At 30.6% G+C, this 24141-nt stretch overlaps 1 protein-coding gene across 1 annotated transcript in view; it reads right to left on the bottom strand.

Annotated features, from left to right (window-relative positions):
* LOC118186995 (atrial natriuretic peptide receptor 1-like) overlaps nucleotides 1-24141 on the bottom strand; it is a 1070353-nt gene that overhangs the window by 409382 nt on the left and 636830 nt on the right. The window contains exons 3-6 of the mRNA XM_085816725.1: nucleotides 17647-17839; nucleotides 13993-14128; nucleotides 13729-13820; nucleotides 9826-9964 (exon numbers count right to left, since the gene is read on the bottom strand). Coding sequence (XP_085672851.1) covers nucleotides 9826-9964; nucleotides 13729-13820; nucleotides 13993-14128; nucleotides 17647-17839 — 560 coding nt within the window. The remainder of the gene's footprint in view (nucleotides 1-9825; nucleotides 9965-13728; nucleotides 13821-13992; nucleotides 14129-17646; nucleotides 17840-24141) is intronic.

Raw genomic sequence — 24141 nt, 5'->3', positions numbered from 1 at the left:
CGAGTATACTTCCAGTTACTCCACGAAGGCATGCGGAAAGGAGGGATAAAATATCTGATAGCTTGATTCAAATGTTTTAAAGTGCTGAACAATTTCTTCAATAAATATTTCCCTATTTCAACTCCTTCCTCTTCTAAAAAGTCTTTTATCGCTGAGAAGCAATCAGAGTCATTGAAGCACACACAAATTATCCAAAATTCTATTTTTTTTCCTTGAAAGCAAGGATTTTTTTTTGTGAGACGTAAATATATTTATTTGTTTGCTCTGATGATTAGATTAAGTTCATTGATCTATGTAAACATGTAGCTTAAATAAGCATATTTAAGCAACCACTTTAATATTCGAAATTTTGTTAAAGAAGCACGCAATTCCTCCATAGCTCAAAAATAGAGAACAGTAACTTTCCTCAAGGTAACCATCTGGCTTACTAGGTAAAAGAAAGACGTTTGCATACTCTCCGTGTTCTTACCTACTATTTTGTATAAAGAATTATTTAGCAGGCGAGATTTTCATGAAGTTAATGATTTTTCACAACTTTATTACAGCAATCTTATAACGGGGGTAAAAAAGTTTTGCAGCAAACGTGCCTGCTATGGATTATGCAGAACCTACAAGAAGTTTTTTAGGTGATATTTTTAATAAGTTGCACAGCCCCGCTAATTATGCCACTCGTGGTATTTGGTCCATCAGTTCAGATATCAATGAGTATTTTATTTTCTTAATGGAAGACTAAATACTTCAATTAGTGCCTGTTGGTAGATATTTGCATACCAGACGATCCTCTAACAATGCAATCTTTTGCTGATACCTAACCGGTGACAATCGCGAGTCCAGCTGCATCGGTAAATTCATATACTTGTAATGAAAATGTGCGTGATTTCAGACGAAAAAAATAAGTTCATTCTTTATATTAGCTGCTAAATCTCTCATACGCTGAGTAATCGTGTCATTCGAAACTCGGATCTTAGCTATTTATTTTGTTGTTTTTCATCTAACATATATTTTACCATCTCCATAATGGAAGATGTATTAATACTTTCCGCAAATGAGTAGGAATCATTGCATTGAGCTTTCTGATTACTGTCGTCTCAGTTGCTGTTTCATTCACAGATCCAGCTGCCTTTAAAGGTTCAATAAAGATTAAATTTTTATTTTACGTTGATAATATTTTTAACAGTGGAATATATAAAACACAAACAAATATTGATACAATTTCTACCTTTTAAAAATTCAAAGACAAACTGTAACAGTCTATTTCCATCTGCTCCGGATCACGTTATGGCTCATCAGCGGCCGAGCGGTAAAGTCGCTTTACACTGGTAGTTCAGTCCTAGGTTCGATTCCTATCAAACTATGTTGACTGCATGGGCGTTTTCGTGGTCTTCCCCATGTGTAGCGTGTATGGGAACTAGTTTCCCATAGAAAGTCCTCTACGAAGGCCTCCCTTCCATTAGGCAGATAGCCCTCGAAGCTTTACTGTAATACATAAACCAAACCAAACCAAAATTGTATGACATTACTTAACAAATAACGGTGATTCACCAAATCCGTGATAAGATAATGTTTCAGTTCGAAAGTGAGTCCAATAGAACGTATCCGCAATTTTGATTCTTCTTGCCTCTGTTTGTATAATTTTTCAAAAGTAAATGTTTGTTGTCCTGGTTGGATTTCGTCATAGTTTACGTTATTGCCTCCGATATTCTCTGTTTTTTTACTTCTGATCTTATGGAAGAGTATGCGCGATGTGATGTTATAACAATAAAGTTTATCAGTTTATTAATGAGCAAAAACTTAAAATTAATCAATTTACAAGACAAATGATTATCATGCCCAGCTACTGACAGAACTCGGTATTCCTGCGCTATCCACTCTGCGTCCCCCCCCCCTCAAATCGCCTACTTTTTCACCAGCCTGATACGTGAAAAACAGTAGCCATTAAAACAAAATGAGGACAGAGTAAAAATTACATAAAACAGCAACGAATTAACGAAATTAAAAGAACATCTTTAATGAAACAGTAAAACAAGTATTCGTAACCAAACAGTCAATTTTTCATAAAACAGGGACAAATTAATTAAATTAAAAATGCTATAAACATTCGCAGTAAAAACTTAGTCCGTGTACACAGCCACTTGTTTCAACTTAAAGCAAAACAGAATAAAAAAAAAAAAAAAAAAGGCTCAGAGAATTGCAGAATTCTCAGTATTGCATTGAGAAGCAAACTTGCGCTGCACTGCCTGTCATGTGCACACTGACCTGTTCTAATTTCAATAAAAACACCAGAGAGTTGCAGAATTCTCGCCATCGCAGAGCAGCTTGGCATTACTTTCCGTATACACATCGACCGGTTTAAAAAAAACATCATAGAATTGCTTTAACTTGGAGAAACCAATTTTCTAACACACTTCTTTTTCCACGCTGGACACTCTTTTTCCACACTTTTTGTATCAGACTCTTGCTCTGTAATTTTCTTAAAAAGTTAAATGTAATGTCCATGTGTAACTTAAACCTGTTAATAAATTATTGTTGCAGTATAAAGGATATCTTTTATGACCCCATCCAGAACGACACCTCCCTCATAATACTTATTTTTTTTCAAAAAGGAAACCATATATATACGTTTGGTACTGCCTATTGCAGTAAAAATAGGGAGGTGAACAACTAGATATTATACCAGTCCCACATAAAAAATTTAACATTCCCCGAGTAATCATTTTTAGGTTATGCGATATAGATGCATACGTATGTACGTACAGACGTCATGGGAAAAAAACCCATCTGTATTCATTTTGAATCCATTTTACAATCTTTTTTAGGTAAAATATTTCTTTATTCTGTTCGTACATACAGATATCACCCTAAAAATAGTCTAAATGGATTTGGGAACGGTCAAACTATGTATTTCCGTTGAAATATGATACCTGGAATTTTTTGCTATTACAGTACTTCCTTTACTTCGTACAAGGAAGTAAAAACGAAAACTATTTTTTTGTAGTTTACTGAATTTTTTCCCATTACTATTAAATTATTATTTTATGAAACAAGCCTGTATGAAAATATTAATAACATATTTTTAGCGCTTGAAAAATTATAAATTATTTATGTCAAAGTTATTTTAATGTACTATACGTAATAAAATTACAAATATTAAAACGCTACAACTAGTAAACCACAAAAGAATACCACTTAATGGTATTCAAGGTGGAAAATTGACCTCGAATTTTTCTATTTTGTTTTAATAGATTCCTCGACGCAATCCTAAAACAACGGCAAAACTCCAAATTTTGAAATTAAATATATCAGTGAAACTTTGTCGTACAGGCGCGAAATATTTTGCTTTTTATTTTTAGAATGACTTTTACCACCTATAACTACAGGGACTAAGGGACCGTAAAAAAAGTCAGATTCCTTAAGTTTTACAAAAATGAACTTTTAGATTTAGAAATGCCAAAATAAAATATATTTCATATAAATACACATTAGATGTCAACATGCACGGGACAATAATTTCTATATGACAGGTGTTGGGAGATAGTGAATTCATAGACCTGGGGTAATGGCTTGAAATGGCTCTCATACTTACAGTAGTTATAGCCTTTATTTGAGAATATAAAACCTCGCAGTTTGGTAATAAATACCTGAAGAAATTAAAAGCAAAAATTATCACAAATAAGCATACCTGTTACCTAAAACCGCGTCGAAATCTAGTGGTAGCAAATTATTCGCTGTTGCGTAACGTTAATCAGCAATAAATGCTGAAATAGAAGTTCACGCTACAGGCGTAACGGCGCTTGCCCAACCCTCTAACCTTTCCTTCTAGAACTCAGTATTTAAACATTTTCTCCTCAAGATAGATAGAATTTGCATTACTTCACGCGTGCTACCAAATTTAAATATTCTGGCATTGGCAATTAGGGGAATAAAAGCTTATAGGAAAGAACGTAAAATTAAACTAAATTGGTTATTTAAAATAAATATAAATATATCAAATCATTAATGTATCATTTTAAACTGAAACTTTAGTAGTTTAAAAACAATCGATATCAGTGGTTTAATAAAAATTATATCTCTAATTTAGAATAACTACGAGACATATTTCTATATATTTATTGTCACTACTCAAGTTAAATTACGTAATACAGAATAAAGTCTTTAATCTGAACTCGTAGGGACTTCGGCAATTCCGGACTAAAGGTTTTTCCGGATTATAGATCATCAATTTAAAACTGGTAAGATGGCATGCAGAAATTATAAAATTAAAAATATGTAACCGTAATTTATGTAATAAAGAGCAATTATGATCTAAAGGGTATCAAAATTTACAAAAAAAAAGCTTAATATTTATTTTTTTAATTTATTAAATATTTCCTTCAATGTAAGTTGTTTAAGTTGCTTCGTTTTATGTGCTAATAATTTCTCTTTAATTCTATAAACAGATATAATTTCTTGTTCAGTTACAAAGTTCCGCTGTTCAAGTCCTGTAATTGCTGTGCCGAGAATACCGAAAAACTTGTCAATCTAAATTTTTTCGTTTTCACTAAACTCTCTGTCACTTTCTTCATGCCTTTATCCATTTTTTGCAGCAATTCCACTTTTTGTTTGATGGACATCGAAAAATGCTTTCGCTTTGTAGATCCTTTGACAGTTCCAGTGTCGGAAACTCTTTTTGACATAATCGAAAGTTCAAGCTTACTTTTTATAAAATTGCTCTAACAGTCTGCAAAAAACAATAAGCCGGATCCAATTAGAAGATTAAGGAACAACGCAATCTGCAAGATTAACTGAAATAGATAATTAGATCATTTTAGCCTAGCTTATACCGTCCGTTATACATTAAACGCGCATGCGTAAAAATATTATGCGCATGCGTAAACGTTACGCATCGACAGAAAGTTTGTAGCTTTGAGGTCCGGATTATAGATCATTCCGAATTATGGACGTCCGGATTAAAGACTTTGTACTGTATCAAAGTTGCGATCTTAATATTAAACTTCCGAACGATTATTTCAGTCTACCATGATTAAATTCTGTGAAATGGACATGTTTTCACATCTGCCTTGAAACAACAGATGTAATAACAAATTAAAGCTTCGAAAAATAACTATAAATACCATAATATAAAATTTTATGAATCGAATAACCTAGTTAAGTAAAGCAATTTTATAATACAACATTATATTGCAATGTACACTGAGTATATGTTGACTGACCATCCTTTATACCATACACTGTTATTGGTCAAGAGTTAATTTATATTTTCGTTTAATAGAGATGCTTGCAATGATGTCATTATTTTAATGAAGTTAAATCAAGAGAATTTCGCTAATACTTGAAGCAGTGTGAAAAAATTATATGTACTGTTGAACTGTTGTCGACATGGGAACCAAAGAGGAGAGTGGATATCACTAATACTGGCTTTTGCGTCGTGGGCATGGATTAGAATCACTGTTCTTCCCATGAATAGCATAAATATGAGACATTATTTTTACAAATCCCCAGAAAAAACCTCTCCCTTAGTATAAATAGCGCTCAAGCGCTTTGAAGTAATGAATTACCTGCTTTGCTAAAACTATTCCAATTAGATCAGACTACTGCCCATTTATAGATTGTCCAGATTAGATTACACTAGAAAGGGCAATTTCATGGAATATTAAGTTAATCTCCTCATATGTAACGTTAACAGCGAGCTTGTTTAGGCTTGGTAGTCTCTATGAAGCCTTTTCTGTAATATATTAGATGTATATACCATCCTTTTACCGTAATCGATTACCTGCATCTTTCTGATGCCGTTGAATGTTTGTGCTATATTTAATACATTAATATATTATAGTAAATATATAAGTTGTCACACTTATTAGATTAAACATCGAAGACATAAACTTATTTCAAAAATAATAGTTTGCCTCTGCGTTTTTGGTAACGCAATAAACACTAATTCGAATATTGTAAACAATGATATATTGTGATAAAATGGAAATAAATTAGAGTAGAGATTCTAAATAGACGGATAATAGACATTGGAATTCTAATTGTTTATTAAGATGGGGAATTCTAATTGTTTATTAAGATTGGGAATTCTAATTGTTTATTAAGATGGAGAGATTTTGATGGATAAAGAAAGATACAACGAGTCTTCCTCGAAATGTCTTAATAACTAAACTAGATGACAATTACATGAATAAACGATGCGAAGCACAGATAAGACATATTTTTTCATTCACTGTTTATAAACATATCTTATATTTTTTGATGCAATATTCATGCTGAAGATGAGGTCATTGGGGCGAATTATTTAATCACTGGTCTTTCATAGGGTGGGCTTCATTCGCATTATTAATAAATATTTCAAAGAACATAATGCTAAACTTCTCCTTTACACTTAATGTTTGTCATCAAGAATGACTTTCTAATGAAAATTAACTCACGTATAAGTAACCAAAGAGTACAGTTTCAAAAACCCCTTTTGTATAGAATCTAGACAAAACTAGCAATGCATGTGTTTTTTGTCTCAATAACAATGATTGAAGAATGAATAAATTCACCCTGTGTCAACTATTAGACTACGAAAATTATAGTAACAAGTGTTCCTACGATTTGGAATAAATGAGGTATAACAATCGAAACATTCTCTGGGACATTCTCTGGGAAAGTTCCCTTAAGCCAAAGCATGGTATTGTTTTAAAGTTCTGTAAAGTAAAATGAACAACAAGTAAATCAACAGTAAAATGAACAACAGTAAAACTCTCAACAGTAAAATGAAGGAAAATATTTATTTAAATTCAGTTAATTTCTTATTACAATAGCAGATATTTTCTTTAATTTAACTAATTTTTTTCCTTTATGGTTGCAGCATTCTCTAAGGGCAATAAAAGCTTTCAACTTGCAGTTCGGATCTAACATCTAACAATTCTACAATTTTTCATACTGACTTCATTTCATATTGGCAAACTCATAAACCTCTTAACTGATGAATTTGACTACCTTTGTGTTTATTAAAATACCATACATGTACTGACAGACAATTTTAAGATTCATATGAAGCTAAAGAATCATTCCTACAATCAGCAGGCCAATTTTTATTCGACTAGTAAGTTGCCAGTCCGAAGGATAATCAGAAGAATAACCTGCTGTCTGTAAGACTGATTGCGTGATTTAGGTAATTCTTCAAAATGTAACTCATAACAATCTTAAAATGATCCACTCAGCTTTGCTGAATAATTTGGAGAAATTTATTCTAGATTAGACCAAATATGTTAAGTATTTGAGTTCTTTGCAAAATTATACTCAGGATTAAATACAGATTTTGAAAATCATTTTGAAATGTGATTCGGTTGCATATGTTGCTCGAGTTTTATTAAAAGAATATCAGCGATTATTTCCTGAATTAAAAAAAGGGTAAAAAAACTGTATTCTGTTTTAAATTTATTTTCGCTACACTTGTTTGGTTTATTTAATTACGGAAAAGCACACTAGGGCTATCTGCCTAAGGGAAGGGATGCCTTCGTGGAGGACTTTCTAAGGGAAACTGGCTCGTATACACGTTACACATGGGGAAAACCACGAAAACGCTCATGCATCCAGCCCGTTCGCAGGATTCGAACCTCGGACGAACTACCAGTGTTCAGCGACTTTACCGCTCGGACACTGGTGGAGCCGCTATACTTGTGAAAGAGAATATATGAAATTTCTGAATACACAACATCGTTTATTGTGCAGCAGTTTGTAAGAAATGTTCTCCTTCTCCACTATGTGCCTTCGTGGTGTAAATGGTAACACATCCGGTGACTTGTTGCAAGATCTGTAGTTCTAATCTAGAAGAGGACTGCGCTATTTATTCGTGTTTCTCGACTTTAAAAAATCATATAATTCTTTACACAGATGACACAATTTTACAGTGTTTTAAAGTTATGAAAAAGCCACTTCTGTCAAAGAATGTTATAAAAACAACGAAATTACTGTCGCAAACATTAAGAAGTGGGAAACTGAAAATTAAGCTTATTTGCGATTATTAAAACTGTGCGTGACCTGGAACTCAAAAGTGAATAACTAGTAATGTAAAGTAGATTAGCATACTCTAGTAACATGATTACCGGTACATTCCAAATTTTTTCGCGTACTTACACCTGGCACCAAAAAAAAGGAGGGAGCCAGTTCTATATCTTCCGTTCTACTGAGGTGATTGATGAAATTTAACTTGCCGTTTTCAGGCCGCAAAACGCGGCTTAGGATGTATATTTGCTCCCGAATCCATTTTGACTATTTTTAACGTGGCGTCTATACGTACGGAAAGAATAAAGGACTCTTTTTTTTTTAAACTTGCAAAATGGATAAAAACAGAGTTTTTTGTGTGACGTCTGTACATGTATATACATACGTATGTATCTCTCATAACTTAAAACATATTAGCTGTAGAATGCTGAAATTTTGCATTTGGGACTATTATATAACGTCTAGTAGTGTCCCCTTTTTATTTCATTCGGCAGTGTCAAATATATATAATATATACCCACCTCCCTTACCTGGCTTAACCTTTTAACTGCCATGCCCGAAATAATCTCGAGCACAGCACTGGTATTTCAAAATGTCACGCCCGAAAATTACTCGGGCTAATTTTTTTTTGAGTGCATCGTATTGTTATACCCGAATATACGTATATCGTCAGAAGTTTATTTCGGCTTCAGTTCAACAGATGGTAGCATTTGACTGAAGGTTTCAAAGGATAGAGGTTAAAGTTCAAAGTGCGCGGCAATTTTTTAAATTTTTTTACTTTGAGGCAAACATTTCATTTTTAAATTAAAAAAAATGACAATTTATGCACCCAAATCATCAAAATAACTTGACAGTTAAAAGGTTAAAAAAGTACTTACTGTGTCTTTATTTTCGCAATCATTTGTCGTAGTCATATACTTCCAATTACAGAAGTGTTTTAAATGACGAAAATATTCATATTTTGGCAGTGTCAAATTTAAAAAAAAAAAAAAATAATTTTGGACAAATACCGATCCCGCATGAGAAAAATTGACCATAGATATTTAATTTCAAAATTAGCAATTTTTGATGCCATTTCCAATTTACTTTGAGGGATTAGTTAATTAATTTAGAATAATTCGAAAAAAATAAGTTTAAATGAAGTGCAACAAAAATTACGTATAATTTAATGGAAGCAAAAAATGTGTGTAATTTAATAGAAGTATAAAATGTGTATGATTTAATCCGTATAAATTAACCATAGATATTTAATTGACCATAGATATTTAATTTCAATTTTTTAATTTAATATTTAATTTCAAATTTAAAAAAAAAATAATTTTGGACAAATACCGATCCCGCATGAGAAAAATTGACCATAGATATTTAATTTCAAAATTAGCAATTTTTGATGCCATTTCCAATTTACTTTGAGGGATTAGTTAATTAATTTAGAATAATTCGAAAAAATAAGTTTAAATGAAGTGCAACAAAAATTGCGTATAATTTAATGGAAGCAAAAAATGCGTATAATTTAATGGAAGCAAAAAATGCGTATAATTTAATAGAAGTATAAAATGTGTATGATTTAATCCGTATAAGGAAGTCATATGGTGTCCACTTCAGATTTTCATAAAATAAATTATCGTTTCTTTCGGCGAGACTAGCAGTAAAGTTTGCACATTCCAGTCCATGCGTAGCTATTTCTGTATCCAACAAATGTTTTCTAAATACATGATTAAGAGAGAGATATTCCACATAACTGTCAACAGTAAAATGAAGGAAAATATTTATTTAAATTCAGTTAATTTCTTATTACAGATAACGAGAAGTATGGCAATATATAACTTATTTTACCCTTGTTTGGGCACTTGGAGCCATCAAATCCACAAAAGGGGTCGTCCGGAGGAGGATCTTTTCGACCTCCAGCCCAATGGAATGTTTTTCCAAGTTCGTCGACGACTTGCTTTTCAGTGCCGATGTAATTTGCCACGACCTGAAAACATAATATTTTCTTAGTTAAGCGAGCCAAATTGAAAAATCACTACTATTCAGTTAAAAGAAGGCTAATTTATGTTTGCAACTTGCACAGAAAATCATTTTTGATAATACGATTGATATAGCAGAAAATCAAATGTAAACCATACGTGGTCAGATATTAAGCAATATACTGAAACCAGTAAATATTGAAAAAAATTATTGCCTTTATGGATACAGCGGGTAAAGCATTTGCATTTTTCATTTAATTTTTCGAAATACTAATGCATATTATTCTTGCAGTTTCCTAATTTACATTACTTTTATTTAAGAACTGACAATGCATAAATTTATAGTTAAGAATTAAAACATGCTGTTTCGGATTCCGTTTTCCTACAAGCCTGGTGTTTGGAATAATTTTTACGGTGAAATATATTTAAAAATACCACATATCGTCCTTTCCATGCCAAAGCTACGAATCTGTGTTTTTTCCGGATTTCACTTATATGCATTTTTCGTATTACTTTCACAGAATATTTTATCTGTGACAAAGATCTCATTATATTTTCTGTCTGAAAAGCAGGACATTTCATGATATTATATTATGATTAAATATTTAATGATACTTTTTCAAAACAAGAATCAAATATATTCTTGATTTTTGAATTGGAATTGAGATAAGAGTTTGATTTTATATTGGCTGAGATTCAGTTGTTAATTATTAAGATATTAATAAAAGAAATAATATAGAGAGATCTCTATGGAGAATTTGTTAATAAATTTTCTACTAAGATGAATATGATCTGCTCCGTATAATGTACAGGAATCTTTATTACAAAATTTACTTCGATGTTATATAGGTAATATTCTTCAAACGTTATAAAGCAATTCACAAGGGAATTGTATAACGCAGTTTCATTCAAATATGATAAAGTAATTAAATTTTAAAGGAGAGGGAAATATTTTAAATGAATTTCAGAAGCAATACATAATTAGCAATTTTTTTACATTTTTGACTTCATAGAAATCAGAAAAAAAATTGTTCATATAAAGAAGTTTTGAAGTATGTTTTAGCTTGTATATTTTGCTATAGCTTCCGTGCAAGGAAAAATCAGGCCTATTTTCTTATGAATTATTTCACAATTTTCATCATACCTGCATAAAACACTTGAATTTCATTGCAAAGTAACAGTGTTACCTTTAATTTATATATTAGTTCCATATATTATACTTCTCAAATGTATTGCGCAGTAATGCGACGATCAAGTGCTAAGTACTTTTCAAGCTCTTTTTCTTATGTTTTTAATAGAACATGTTTTTGACGAAGAACTTCCTTCTTGCTGATCTCTCATTGTATCATTTACTGTAGGATTAAATTTTTATTGAAAAAAGTCTTTCTGTTTTTTTTTTTTTTTTTTCTGGAAAAAAAAGGTCTGTTGAATTCCCTGTAAGTTTTGCAGCACTAAGTGCCGAGTTTCTTCGACCTTTTATAGGATTCATAGGATAAATAGGGTAGGATTTCTTAGTGTTATCTTAGAATTTGTTCCAGACTACACTATAATTTAAAGAGTTCAACGCATTTCCATCGTTTTAATAATTTCACAAATAGTTAAACGCTTTAAATCAAAAATATTTATGATATTTTGAGTACGTGTACCATCTTTAAAATACATTTAAACTAAAAAAGTTTAACATTTTTTATAGAAAGCGTCTTGCTGTGCTCACTTCAGATGTAAAACTATTAATATATTTTTCTAAACAGTGAATAATTTCCAAGTTCTTATGACATATTTTCATTTTAAACAAACAAATTATGGCAAGAAATATCGTCTTCCAAACCATTTCAGCAAAATTTTGAAATGTCCGAATTATAATGGCAATTACTGATTAAAACCTTTAAAATAAATTATTTTATTTTTCGGAATATTTTGATGATATTTATTTTACAACCGGAAAACCTAAAAATAAAATAAAAAAAAAAATAATACGTTAGAAATCTGAAGTCTGTATTATCAATATTTAGTACACTATTTACGCAACCGTCTGAAAACAAATGCGAGACATGGAAATTGCTCTGTGTGGTCAATAGATGACGCCACACAATCACAAATCTTAATACCTGTGGGAACATTCTTTGAAATTTTTCAAAAAAATTGTATTTTCCTACAAAAGTTTCTTCTCTTTTTCATTCAATTAACTGTTATCAATAAATGCAGTTAATTATATAGAAACTGTTCGCATGCTTCGGTTACAAAATATTGCCTTGATTTGCATTAATTTATAAAAAAATCGACTGAGTTTAATTAATTTTTATCTCAATCCTCAGCATCCAGAATGGGACGTCACATCATGATACATGTCTTACCAATCAATTTCATGAAATATTGCTAAGCTCAGAACGATTCTTTCCGGTGTTTAATGACTACTTTGTACATAAGCCCTAGGTCTAGTGGGTGCCAAACACCTGTTATTGCTCTTATATTGCAAAATCCACAATTATTTAATAAACATAAAACTACGCAAAGAAATCTATGCACCTTTATAATATATACATGGTCCCGAGAAAGGCATGATAAAAAATATGCATATATCCGAAATAAATGAGTACACCTTTATGTGGGAACCATTTGTAACTCGAGGCATGTCTAGGCGAAACGTTATCTCATTCCATGCTATCGAAAACATGCTGACGGGAGCAGTCCTATCTCATCGTATTGCCTTATATTTCATTATTTTTTTAAGCAATCTTTAGCTTTCACTCGCTAATTAGGCTGATTCAATATACTAGAAAACACACCGTCATTTACCAAAGTTTTGCCTTATCATTATAGAGTTTAGTGTTACAGTACACTTATACACATAATTACAAGTGAAAATGAAGCTTAATAGTTGCGACTGTGTAATTGCAAAATAAGATGGATAAATAAGATGTATTATAAATTCAGATTGCATATTTGATGTAATAAGTACTAGAGGTGAAGATGGTTTTACGAATTTGTCTTACATATAAATTAAAATGAACACTGAACATACAAATTTTGTCCATTTCTGAATAGAAACCACTTGGTCGATGGGTTCCAGGCCGGATAGCCTTTTATTTGACAGATTTGCAAGAGACAAAGCGACAAATTTTAAACTTAAAAAAATGACATAAATTAGCAGAGAAGTACTTGAAAACGCTAAGGCGTTTTTTTTTTCGGGGGGGGGGCATCGTTCATTTATTTTACCCAATTTGTTAAAGTATATTTTGAGACTATAGATTTTGATTTTGAAATAATGTAAAAGTACACAGTGGGCACAAATAAATATATCTTTTCTCTACGTAAAATAAATGCTTCCCAATTTCTTCTTTTTTTTAATAAACAATAAATTTAGATAGATAACCTCTATATTTTTCATAAAATGTTTTTAATAGCAGAATAAAAAAATATCTTCTTGAAAACAGTTTTTTTATCCAAAATTTGCTTTATTTGAAACAATTTTTATAACATTTTAATACTGAAATTATGTTTCTTTCAATGGTTCTAATGATGTAACTGTATTTTTCTGCGATTCACGGTTTTTTTTCCCTTTTACTTACGGATAATAATAATAATGATAATAATCAAACACGATGTAAAGAGACGATGTTCCAGCTCAAAAGAGACTATCTCCTAAAACGCATGCAGATGTTTGAAATTGAATGCCAGAAATCAAAATTTAAACTGAATTTTGTCTAGTTTTACGTTTAATATTTCTTTTACGTGTAAATGATATTTGTTAATATAATAATTAAATGCTTACTTCAAAAACTCCAGTAGCGGGATTAAGATCAAGTATAGAATAATCTGCATCTCTGTCGCCGTTTTCATCAATGGTCACTTTTCCAGTTATTCCTTTTAAAGATATAAGGAGAAATAAAAATTTTAATTTTATTAGCAAATTAATTTATTTAATTAGATTCTTATTAAACGTTTCTCCGTGCAACAGTCAGGAATATAGAGAAATATGTAATTTTAACTTAAACATTCAGCTACACTAAAATCCCTAAACACTCATGCTACTTACCGTCAAAAGTACGGTTCCACATTTTTTGTATGATATAGGATCCATTAGAGACAGCATATCCTTCTGCTAAAGTTTCATTAAGAGCCAAGGAGTATAACAGTACTGCTTCATGAAATGCTGTGACAAAGGTATTTACCTAATCAAAACACAGATGGCACCACCAGTTAGTAATACAGATTATGTCAACTAGAGCGCAATAAAATTTTCACTGTAAAGAATGCTCAAAATTAATGTTATAAACATTCAAAAATTAATATCTAAGATATAACTACTGCTTAATGTCTTTCCTAGTAATTAAAAAGTCAAAGCATCAATTCTTAACTTGGAGATTAAAGGGAACACGTGTTTGAGGTACATAGTAAAAATACCAAAGTCGATGTAATAACACAATAACTGACTTGGAAATTGCTGTTACTGATTTATTTCGGAGACAAATTTTTCAGTTTTACATTCTTTAGAAAATTAAAGATAAAAATATGCTAGTTTGAAATTTGAATTTATCAATATAAAACAGCCAGTGGTGAATTGATCAGGCATAAGCAAGTGAAACCATAGTATTGAAAATCAGGCAAAATATTTAGAATTTTATACATTTTTATTTAATTGTTTAAGACTTTTGTGCTTATTAGGTAGGAGTAATTATGTATACACATTTTGCCAGCTCACTTATACATATTCTTTATATTATTCGCTAGGCTGTAATATAACTGAAGTTTTATTTAACTATAGAAAGAGCACTTTTATATTATTTATTATACTATACTATACTATACTAGCACTATTAAACTGTACTATATCCAACCAATAGCTGGGCGCTAATGTCCCTGAACGCTAGTAGTAGGACCTGGGATCGAATCCCGGCGAACAGGTTGAATGCATGTTTGGGTTTCGTAGATTTTCCCATAAATAACGTGGGTACGGAACAGTTTCTTTTAAAAATAACTCCATTAAGGCATTCTTTTTCTATTAAAAAAATAAGCCTTGAGTTCCTTGCCTTAATCAATTAACCTAAGCTAACCTATATTATTTATATAGTAGTAGATGAATATGTTGGTGAGTTAGAGTATAAATTGTTCAAATGGTTAAATTTCTGTGCTTGAACATCTTTATTGTTCAATTTTTCTTTCTATACAAGCACAACACTTATTAAAAAATACATAAAAATCTCCAAATTTTAAAAATCTAATTGTTGGGATTAGCTTTAAATTAATTTATTTTTTAAACATAAAAATGTCCTACATGTTCCATTTAATGCAATTTTAAACCGAATTCTTAATTTTGAAATTTTATATTAAGGTCGTAAAAAAGTAATGAAAATCTAGAAAAGATAAAATGCGATTTTGAAATCATTTATAAACAAGGAAGTAAAAAGGCTATTTATCCAGCAATTTGTTTAAAAATCTGATGTTGAAACTGGTGGAATGATTACATAGTTTAATTGAATAATACATTTTCAATGCATTATAAGCTAAAAATGTGTAAAGCAATTTCTCCTTCCATCGATATTAAGTCAGTTTCTATTTTATATGATAAGACGACAACTTTAATACAGTTTTTAAGAAATTTTAAAAACATAGATTAACTTTATATCAATATAATTTGACGTTTTATGCTTCTGAATTTGGATTCGTTAAAATTATATAACATTGGTTTTTCCGAAATCATGAAGTCTGCAAGTCTCAAATTATTAGGGCTAAGGGAAATGTTAAAAAACGAAATTAAATTGTGAGTCAACTAATAATAGTTCAGTTACTCTTTGTACAGATAATTATATTTTGTTGCTTTTAGCTTCTGTTTCAAATACAGGATTAATTTAAATCGTTGACATTTCTAACAATGATTTTTTTGGGCTGCGAAATGCCACGTTTAAATAATTTACAAATTGTTGTGCAGCTACTAGCATTAGCAATTAATTTTATTTGTAGATTAAATAATGACTGATTTGTAAATACCATTAAAAATTTCTTTTTCAGGCACTGAATGATAAGAAGTCTCATATATTAGATAACATTTCTCAGTTGACATAAATAATTACATGAAGCGAAAAAGCTAGTTTACACTATTCAGGGATATTTAAAGGCTTTTGAACAACAACTCTAATTAATTTTGAACACAACTCTAATTAGTATATTTTCATGAAATGAAATTATGAAATTCTAGTTAAAGTTGGAAAAAAAAAATTGCCAACATGCAGTAACAGCAACCAAAGTACAAATAGGAACTGAAGATATAGACATGACTTAGTTTTCCATTGCAAATCAGACAGAGTGTATAGTGTTACAGACAACATAATTTTATGTATAAATTAATGCATATAAATTTATCATTAGTATATATATTAATTTAATTATATTATTAAAATTAAATGATGGTGAAAAAATTTTCAAATCAAATCTACTAATCATCTTTTTTAAATTCAAAAAAATACTTCATTATCTTAGAGGCGTAGTATAATTATGTAATAGAGATTGAGTTGCATAACTTGATTCCCTGGATTACAGTAAAAAAGATGTAGTGTTTTTCATAAATATTTAAACGTACCAATGGATGTATAATTAAAAAATAAAAAAAATAATAATTAATAACTAGTCTTGATTCATTCTGTTAGGAAATTTTAAATAATGCGCAGAAAAGGAATGAGGATGGTATGTTAAGGAAAAGGAATGTCACTGAGGAGGGAATTTTTGTAGAAACAATTCTTGAAATGTTTTCTTGCACCAACAGATGGCAGCAGTAACCAAAAATTCAAGAGGCGTCGTGTTTCAACTCTCGTTTTGTCAACGTCAGGTAAAAAGTTTATTACACATAAAATTAATTAATCTTTAAATTTATTTTAATACGTTTTAAAATTTTATTATTGCATGGGATCATCGCTTAATGCTTTCAGCTTTTTATTTTAGACATAACTCCTCCTTTCATCGAAATAATTCATTTTCCGACCAATTAATTATTTAATATTAAATTCTTGCATTTTATTAAAATTTGATCGCAAAACCTTTATTGTGACTTTTTAAAATATTTACAATTACTTTTGAGTGTATTAATTTATTTATGAATAATGATTTCGGAATTTTTTATGACAAATTTTACTCTTTTTCTTAATCTATACTTTTATTATTAATATTCCATGACTCCCCTTTTTTAAAACTTTCAATCATTGATGTTAACTAAATGCTGAATGTTTTTTCGCTAATTTTTTCGAAATTGTTCAGATAAAATATTTTCTGTTTAAAAGTGGCTATAAATGTAAGAAAATAATTGTTGCTTCTGTCGAAATTTATCATTTCTTTTTACGATACTTTTGACAACCTATATATATATAATAAAAATAATGAAATGAATATAACATCTGTTAATAGTACAAATTTAGCCAAAAATTAGAAATTTCAATATGAAATCAACATTTATTTCAAATCAAGTATGCGATATATATATTATTTCCCTCCCTTTAAGAGAGAAAGATATTTCTTCGGAATATTTAATTTATACTTTTCCTTTTTGTAATTTACATTTTCTATCATTTTCATATCTCTTCTCCCTCACACAACAAAGCTATATTTCAATACTAGCGTTCGTTAATTTTTTGAATATATTGTAATGAAAAGGTATTTTGCTCTCTTTAGAAACATTTTATATTTCATAACAAGTAGTTACCTCCTCTTGTCCGTAATCAAACTGAAATTCTTTTTTAGCAATTTCTTTCACCTCCCGTGAGAAATTCTTGTATTCTTCAGTATCTGGAATCCTCGCCGTGACGGTGAGTAACGCTTCATAAGCAAGTCTAGCCCGACTGTTTCTCTCTTCTGTATCATTCACTTTCAGCCAGGGCTTTTCGCTCTCGACTTTGCTGAAATGGTTTATAAAGGCAGTCAGTATATGAAATGAAAAAATTAAATGATTAACAACTTGGAAGGTATACCTGCAATTTTCGTTTTAAAAATTTTCCCAGTTGTAAAAAATTAAAATTACGTTTATTTCCTGAGGAAAAAACAATTTGGTCATCTTTTAAGGATCAATTCTACACAATTATTAAGTCTCAAATGCTCAAAAGCAAAAGAGTTGCTTAAAATTTCTTTATAAGTTATAAAACGATGAAAACATTAATAATTATCTTCCAATACCCAGTTATATAAAATGGCTCCGTTTTTTTTAAAAAATATTAGCAGAAAAGAGCAGGTACCAGATTTACAACGAATTAAAAATCGAAATTTTTTATGAAATATATTTTTTCCTCTGTTTTTAAACTTGTTGTTAGCTTGCTATCAGATTTATTTTGTATGCAGAATAATAAACTAAGGGCTCAGATTAATATTAGCAAAACCCTGCCAAATATTATTAGTAAAACTTCTGTCAAAGATTCATTCTTCTCCCTTTCCGTCTTTCATTAATTTCAAACAATTTTATCTCGTAATATTTTTTTCTGCAATATTATGTTTAACAAACAAATTACAACGTATCTAATATTATGCATTCGGCTAAATTGATTTAAGTGAGCCTTAATACCTGCATATTTTCGAAAATATATGGTTCCTGATCAATTGTTCAGTTTAAAAAATTATATTGATTTGCCCTAAATTTAGACTGACATTTTTCTTATTCTTAGTTTAAAATTCATATAGGTGTTGTAAGATACGACGAAAAAAAGGAAGCAAAGAACAAGGAATAATTAAATTGTACTGATGCTATTTATCGGTAAACAAAAAATGCACAATATTTGCATGTTATGAAAACAAACAAGAAAATGTGATTTCTCGGATACAAATGAGTCTCAGAAGGTATGGTTTCCCATGATCGAAAACAATGTCACACACATAAGAGGCACGGAATCAATGAGGGACTGGGATGCTCTCTCCCACTTCTGTAGAAGGAAGATTTTTAATTGCTAAATTGTTTCGGGGGACATAAATGACTAGCAGTCGTTCTCCCTAAAATGCCCCAAACATGCTCTATCTGGTTCTTATCTGGGAAACATTCTGACCAATCTATTCGAATGATTTCTCCTTGAAAAAGGAAATTTTCCACTAGCTAACCACGCTATCATCTGTTACAGGGAACTCATCTCGATTGATGCAGCATAAAAGACCACATTAGGTCTGAGGATCTCATCACTATATGAGCTGTTAGTACCCCATTCCTGTTAATGTGTAGGTCTGTATATGACCATTGATAGATATTCCGATCTAGACCATCATTCCGCCTTCGCCAAATCGTTCACTTTCATGTACAAATTCAGGAGTATTCCACGTGCCAGCTTCTCTTCAGATGACATTCTGCCTGTTGTTAGGCTGTACACTAAAGCAGGACTCGTTCGTCAACAGCACGTTGCTCCAGTCATTTCGCCCGCATCTGAGATGCTCCTCGGCCCATGTTCTGCAGGCAGTAAGTTGGTCCTGGGTCAATGAAATACAAATTATAAGTTTGCAAGCAAATAAACTCACATGGTACAGTCGTTTCAAACAGTTTGAGTAGAACCTCTGGTACCAATAGCCCTCTGAAGCTGCTGTTGCATGAAAGAGGAGTTAATATTATTATTTCTTCTGGCGGTTAGTGTGAAATTTCAATCCTCATTTTGTGTTGTTGCAGGCGTATGATCTTATCCCGATCTTTTCCAGTTTCCAAAACCCGATTCCATAGCCTTTGAGAACCTAAACGCTTGGAATGGATTGTGTTTGACTCACCTCTAAGTAACCGATGGCCCTCCAGGCTACCGATTCAGCTACGTCATCTTGCTCAGAGATCGTTATTTACTGTTACAAAGCATTTAACGCCTGTCAATTGTTTTTAATCCCCTCCTACAGATGGAATGCTGCAGGTCGCTTTTCATTCCTTATTCAAAAGGCGTAGATTTCGATGCCACAGACTAAATGTGCATATTCTCAACTTTGTAAATGTTATAATTTTCCTTTTTAACCTCTTCTACATCATTTTTTGTTAAAATGGTTGTCAGTTACACGATTATTTCTTACCATACTCATAAACTCCTCTAGCAGTGTATATATCACCAGAAGTGATATCAGAATAAAACTTGCGATCACAATAAAACATGACACCAGAAAGATTTGACTTATACATTTTGTAAACAACATCACCTTGATATTTAAAACAAAAAAAATTAAATGGTATATTATCCAAAAACATTAATTATCGATAGTATAACGTACATATTGCGTTTACTGTTAAATATTCCAATTTTATAATGAAAGGGATGTAGGAGCTTCTACCTTCTGTTAAATATTAATCTGTTAAATAAACGATTTCACAGTCACATATCACTGTTATGTGAAAAGGCAAAGTATGAAAGCCATTTGCATCACATAAAAAAGGTATGAAAACCATCCATTTTGGAATGATGCACTTGAAAAAGATTAAGTACTTTTTATGGAGAAGAAATCACAATAAGTTTTTTTCCCCTTTTCTAAATTTATACAATGAAAGGCAATGAACTATAACAGGAAAAATCACTTGAGGAATTTATATACCCTCAAAGTATATGAGGAATCCTTGAGGAACACCCTCAAAGATTAAATTTAATAAGAGAACACAATTTGCATCAGTTAAGTGACATGATGCTTCTAAGCAAAATTTTAAAGCGTAATTTAACGCAAAACACTTCGAAAAGAAAAAAAGAATAATTGAGATATTTTAAAAGAAATTTTAAATGTTCTTGGAAAGTCATAAATTATTCAATTAATCAAAATTCTCAGAAACATTGAAAATTAAAGAAATAAACCCAAAGGTATTTTCATATTTGAAAACTATTGGCATATACTATTATAAAACACTTGATCAAAATGAAAGAACACATTTTTATACTTTTCCGTTGAAATCTTACGGAATATCTAAATTTTAAGATACATATAGAATTTCATTTATTTCTGTGGTTTATTTTTTCACTGTGAATATGTATGTATTGAAATAAAATGCTCTACGATTAAATATGCAGACACCCTAGCAGCTGAGAATTCAAAATAATCATTATTTTCCTCTTTCTTGTAGCCATCTACAACCTTTATAAACATGTCATAAAACATCGTATGTATATGGGTCAGCTTTTGGCATTTACGCAGTTGCCAGCTCTGGATTTACCCATGGGAATAACATGTAGAGAATGCGCCATGTATTTTCTCTTCTACTTCTCCAAGGGCCCAAGGCACTCCATCTTAAAAGAAGTCAGTTCAGGAAACGATGCAACTACCATGTCTGGCTCGTCTAGTGGTCAAAGGAGATGGTTTCCTAATTCTGATGCATTCGTGAATAATGCATCGAGAAGGGAGAAAAGAACTCGATTTAACGCGGCCGAAGTCCTTAAGGTATTCATTCTGTCTTGGGAAAAGTTATGGGACAGCAGAGAGTTTTAGTCTCGAAAGTTTCTTCTTCCAGAAAATTTTCAATTAATATCCAAGACACGATCTTTCCAATCCAGTAGAGACGAAATCTTAGGAAACCATGCTGGAAGTATCACTTGCAGAGAATAAATATGAATATTTGTTCTCTCTCATAATTTTTATTACTATAAGAGAACGTGTATTGATATTTGTCTTGCTGCTATCTGACAGTATTTAAAGTGGAAAAGTGTAATAGCTTAGTGACTAAAAATTCAGAACATTTATTTGCTAGTGAAGTGCTTACGATTTAGTGCGATAGCAACTAAAATATTTCAAAGGAGAGAAATTTTTCTATCAAAATTTTATTTTAAGTAAGAGGACATATTAAACGCTATAGCACCAAACTATTGTAGATGAAATAAATAATCCAGAACGTTTTTTTGCAATATGAAGAATAGAAAATAGGGATATGGGTTGATTAAGTATATTTGTCTATTTAGAGTAAAGTTTTCACTCAGTTTAAAAGTTACATCTAAAGGCATTTTTTTCTAATAATTATTAGAAATATTTCAAATGTAATTCTTGTATTAAACAAGCGATCTATCTATTTAATGCACAAGCACATCCCAAAAATGAAAAGCAGTGATTTTTAGAAAATATTAAAATATCTTTACACGCGCTATGTTGATATGCTTTGCATTTGCACTAATTTTACTAATGTTATACTATTAAGGTTTTAATGTAACAGATTATTTGGGATGAATGCAATGCTCGCTGTCGGTAAAGTTTTCTCAAAATCTAATGAGTTCTAAAACATTTTGCAATATGCATACTAAAAAGTTTAGTTTTCATTTTGTAAATTGGTAAAATAAGTGCAATTATAATTATTAATAACAACAACAACCACCAAAAAAAAAAAGAAAAAAAAAAGAAAGAAAGAAAAAAAAATAAAATCGTTCACAAATAAAGTTTTTACTGTGTAGATATTAACGCTATTTGAAATAACTATAACTGTAACTTACGTACTCAAATCACAGGGCTGAGAATCGCAGCAAAAGGAGTTGCCAATTCCTTCTTTATCTGTGAGGAAACAAATTTGTGTATTGCAGATAATTCAAACAAAATGGTTATGCTTTGGTTATGTCACGTCTTCATGCTGCTACGTTATAAGTGCAGGCGAGAACTGTGTACTATAACAGGATGCCACAGCAAGATGATGATGATTCAATGCAAATTATAACAATTTAGGGTAATATGTGACTGTTTTTCTTCTCCCTTTTTGTTCACTTACTCTTCTTCCCTTTTTGGAAATTTGGTGTGACTGAGAAAGAATAGATAATTTAGATAATAGTTGTAATTTTAAAGTGATTTCTTACATCATATACAGTTGCATTTTTATTGCCATCATCAGAATATTATCTTGAAAATTAGACGCTTTAATTTCCTTCAGTTTTTAACTTGAAGTTGTATGTTGTATTCTTCAATATTGGATAATCATCTTATTCTTTCGTGCGATAATATATCTGATGTAATATGAGTGTAAATTAAGAAATGTTTTAGAAGCTGCAATATCTCTCTTCTACGCTTCCTCTAAAATAATAGTAAACTAATTCCTGAGATTATATTTCAAGAATTATTTTACTATTATTAATAAATAATTCCTGAAATTATATTTCAAAATATAAGAAATCTATTAAAGTAAACTTGCTTCTAGATTAATTTTCTGAATTTACTAGCTTCGACTGTTTGAAATTATTTGACCGGTAAATTCGAAATCCCTTAAATACTTATTCTTACGTTAACGATCCAACGTCCGTTTAATCCTGGTTTACTATATATCAATTATGCAATCAGAATAGATTAAACTTGCATGTTTCTCAGCACTTAATTCCAAAGCAGGATACTTATTATCATAAACAAAGCTTGCAAGGTGAACGTTAAATTCAATAAAAGCCATATCAGGAGTTAGTTGGAACGCTTCCTTTGGCTAAGTTATGCATTTTAGGGATTAGGAGATATTATGAGAAATAATGATTTAGGGGCTGTGAAAATTAACGCATTGCATTCTAGAGAACTTTAAGTGTGCTTTTGATGTAAATACTTGAATATGTCTTTTCAGGTTGATAGATGTTACCTTATCTGTTCGCAAACCTAGAATACAGGTATTATCCAAAATCTGGTAGCGATTGGAAATTTGTATGTATGATGTAAGAATTGTAAATGTAATCTTATCTTTGGAAGTAAAACAAAACTTTGCGTTTGAGACATCTTTACAACTGAAAGCATTATTTAGGAACAACATAAAGTCGGAATCTTTTAATAGAATTAAATGATAAACACACAAAAATATTAATACACATATCTGATATCACGTCTGAATACTGAAAATTCTCTTTAGTTAGAAAACAGCGTACAAAAGATTTCCTTCAGCAAACTCTAAATAAACACGTATCCAAACATATAAAAGTTATTCGTTATATAGGTATGATGGCGAACAAAACTTTAGAATACTCAATTACGAATAAGGATATACCATCAGGCTTAAGAACATGTCAGTTATCCATAAAAAGCATACGTCCATTATATCAGTGAAGATAGTAAAAATGTATTCTTTAAGTAATCACATAACTAATAAACAACTTTCATCGTAAACTTTGCATTTTAACATAAGATATTAAAGTTATTAGGAAATTTCGTAACTATACCGAATTTTGTACGACTTTTGTTTTCGGAAAATATAACAAACGCTAGTTTAATTTATCTGCATTTTCTCGTCCCCTTTGACACCTTTTAAATAGTTTCATTTACATTTCGAGCTTTGAAA

This window comes from Stegodyphus dumicola, chromosome 5, assembly GCF_044657685.1.
Source record: "Stegodyphus dumicola isolate Sdum_Otavi_A_Nest chromosome 5, ASM4465768v1".
Lineage (NCBI taxonomy): Eukaryota > Metazoa > Arthropoda > Arachnida > Araneae > Eresidae > Stegodyphus > Stegodyphus dumicola.
Note: the sequence above shows the minus strand (reverse complement) of the source record. Positions and strands in the feature narration are given on the sequence as shown.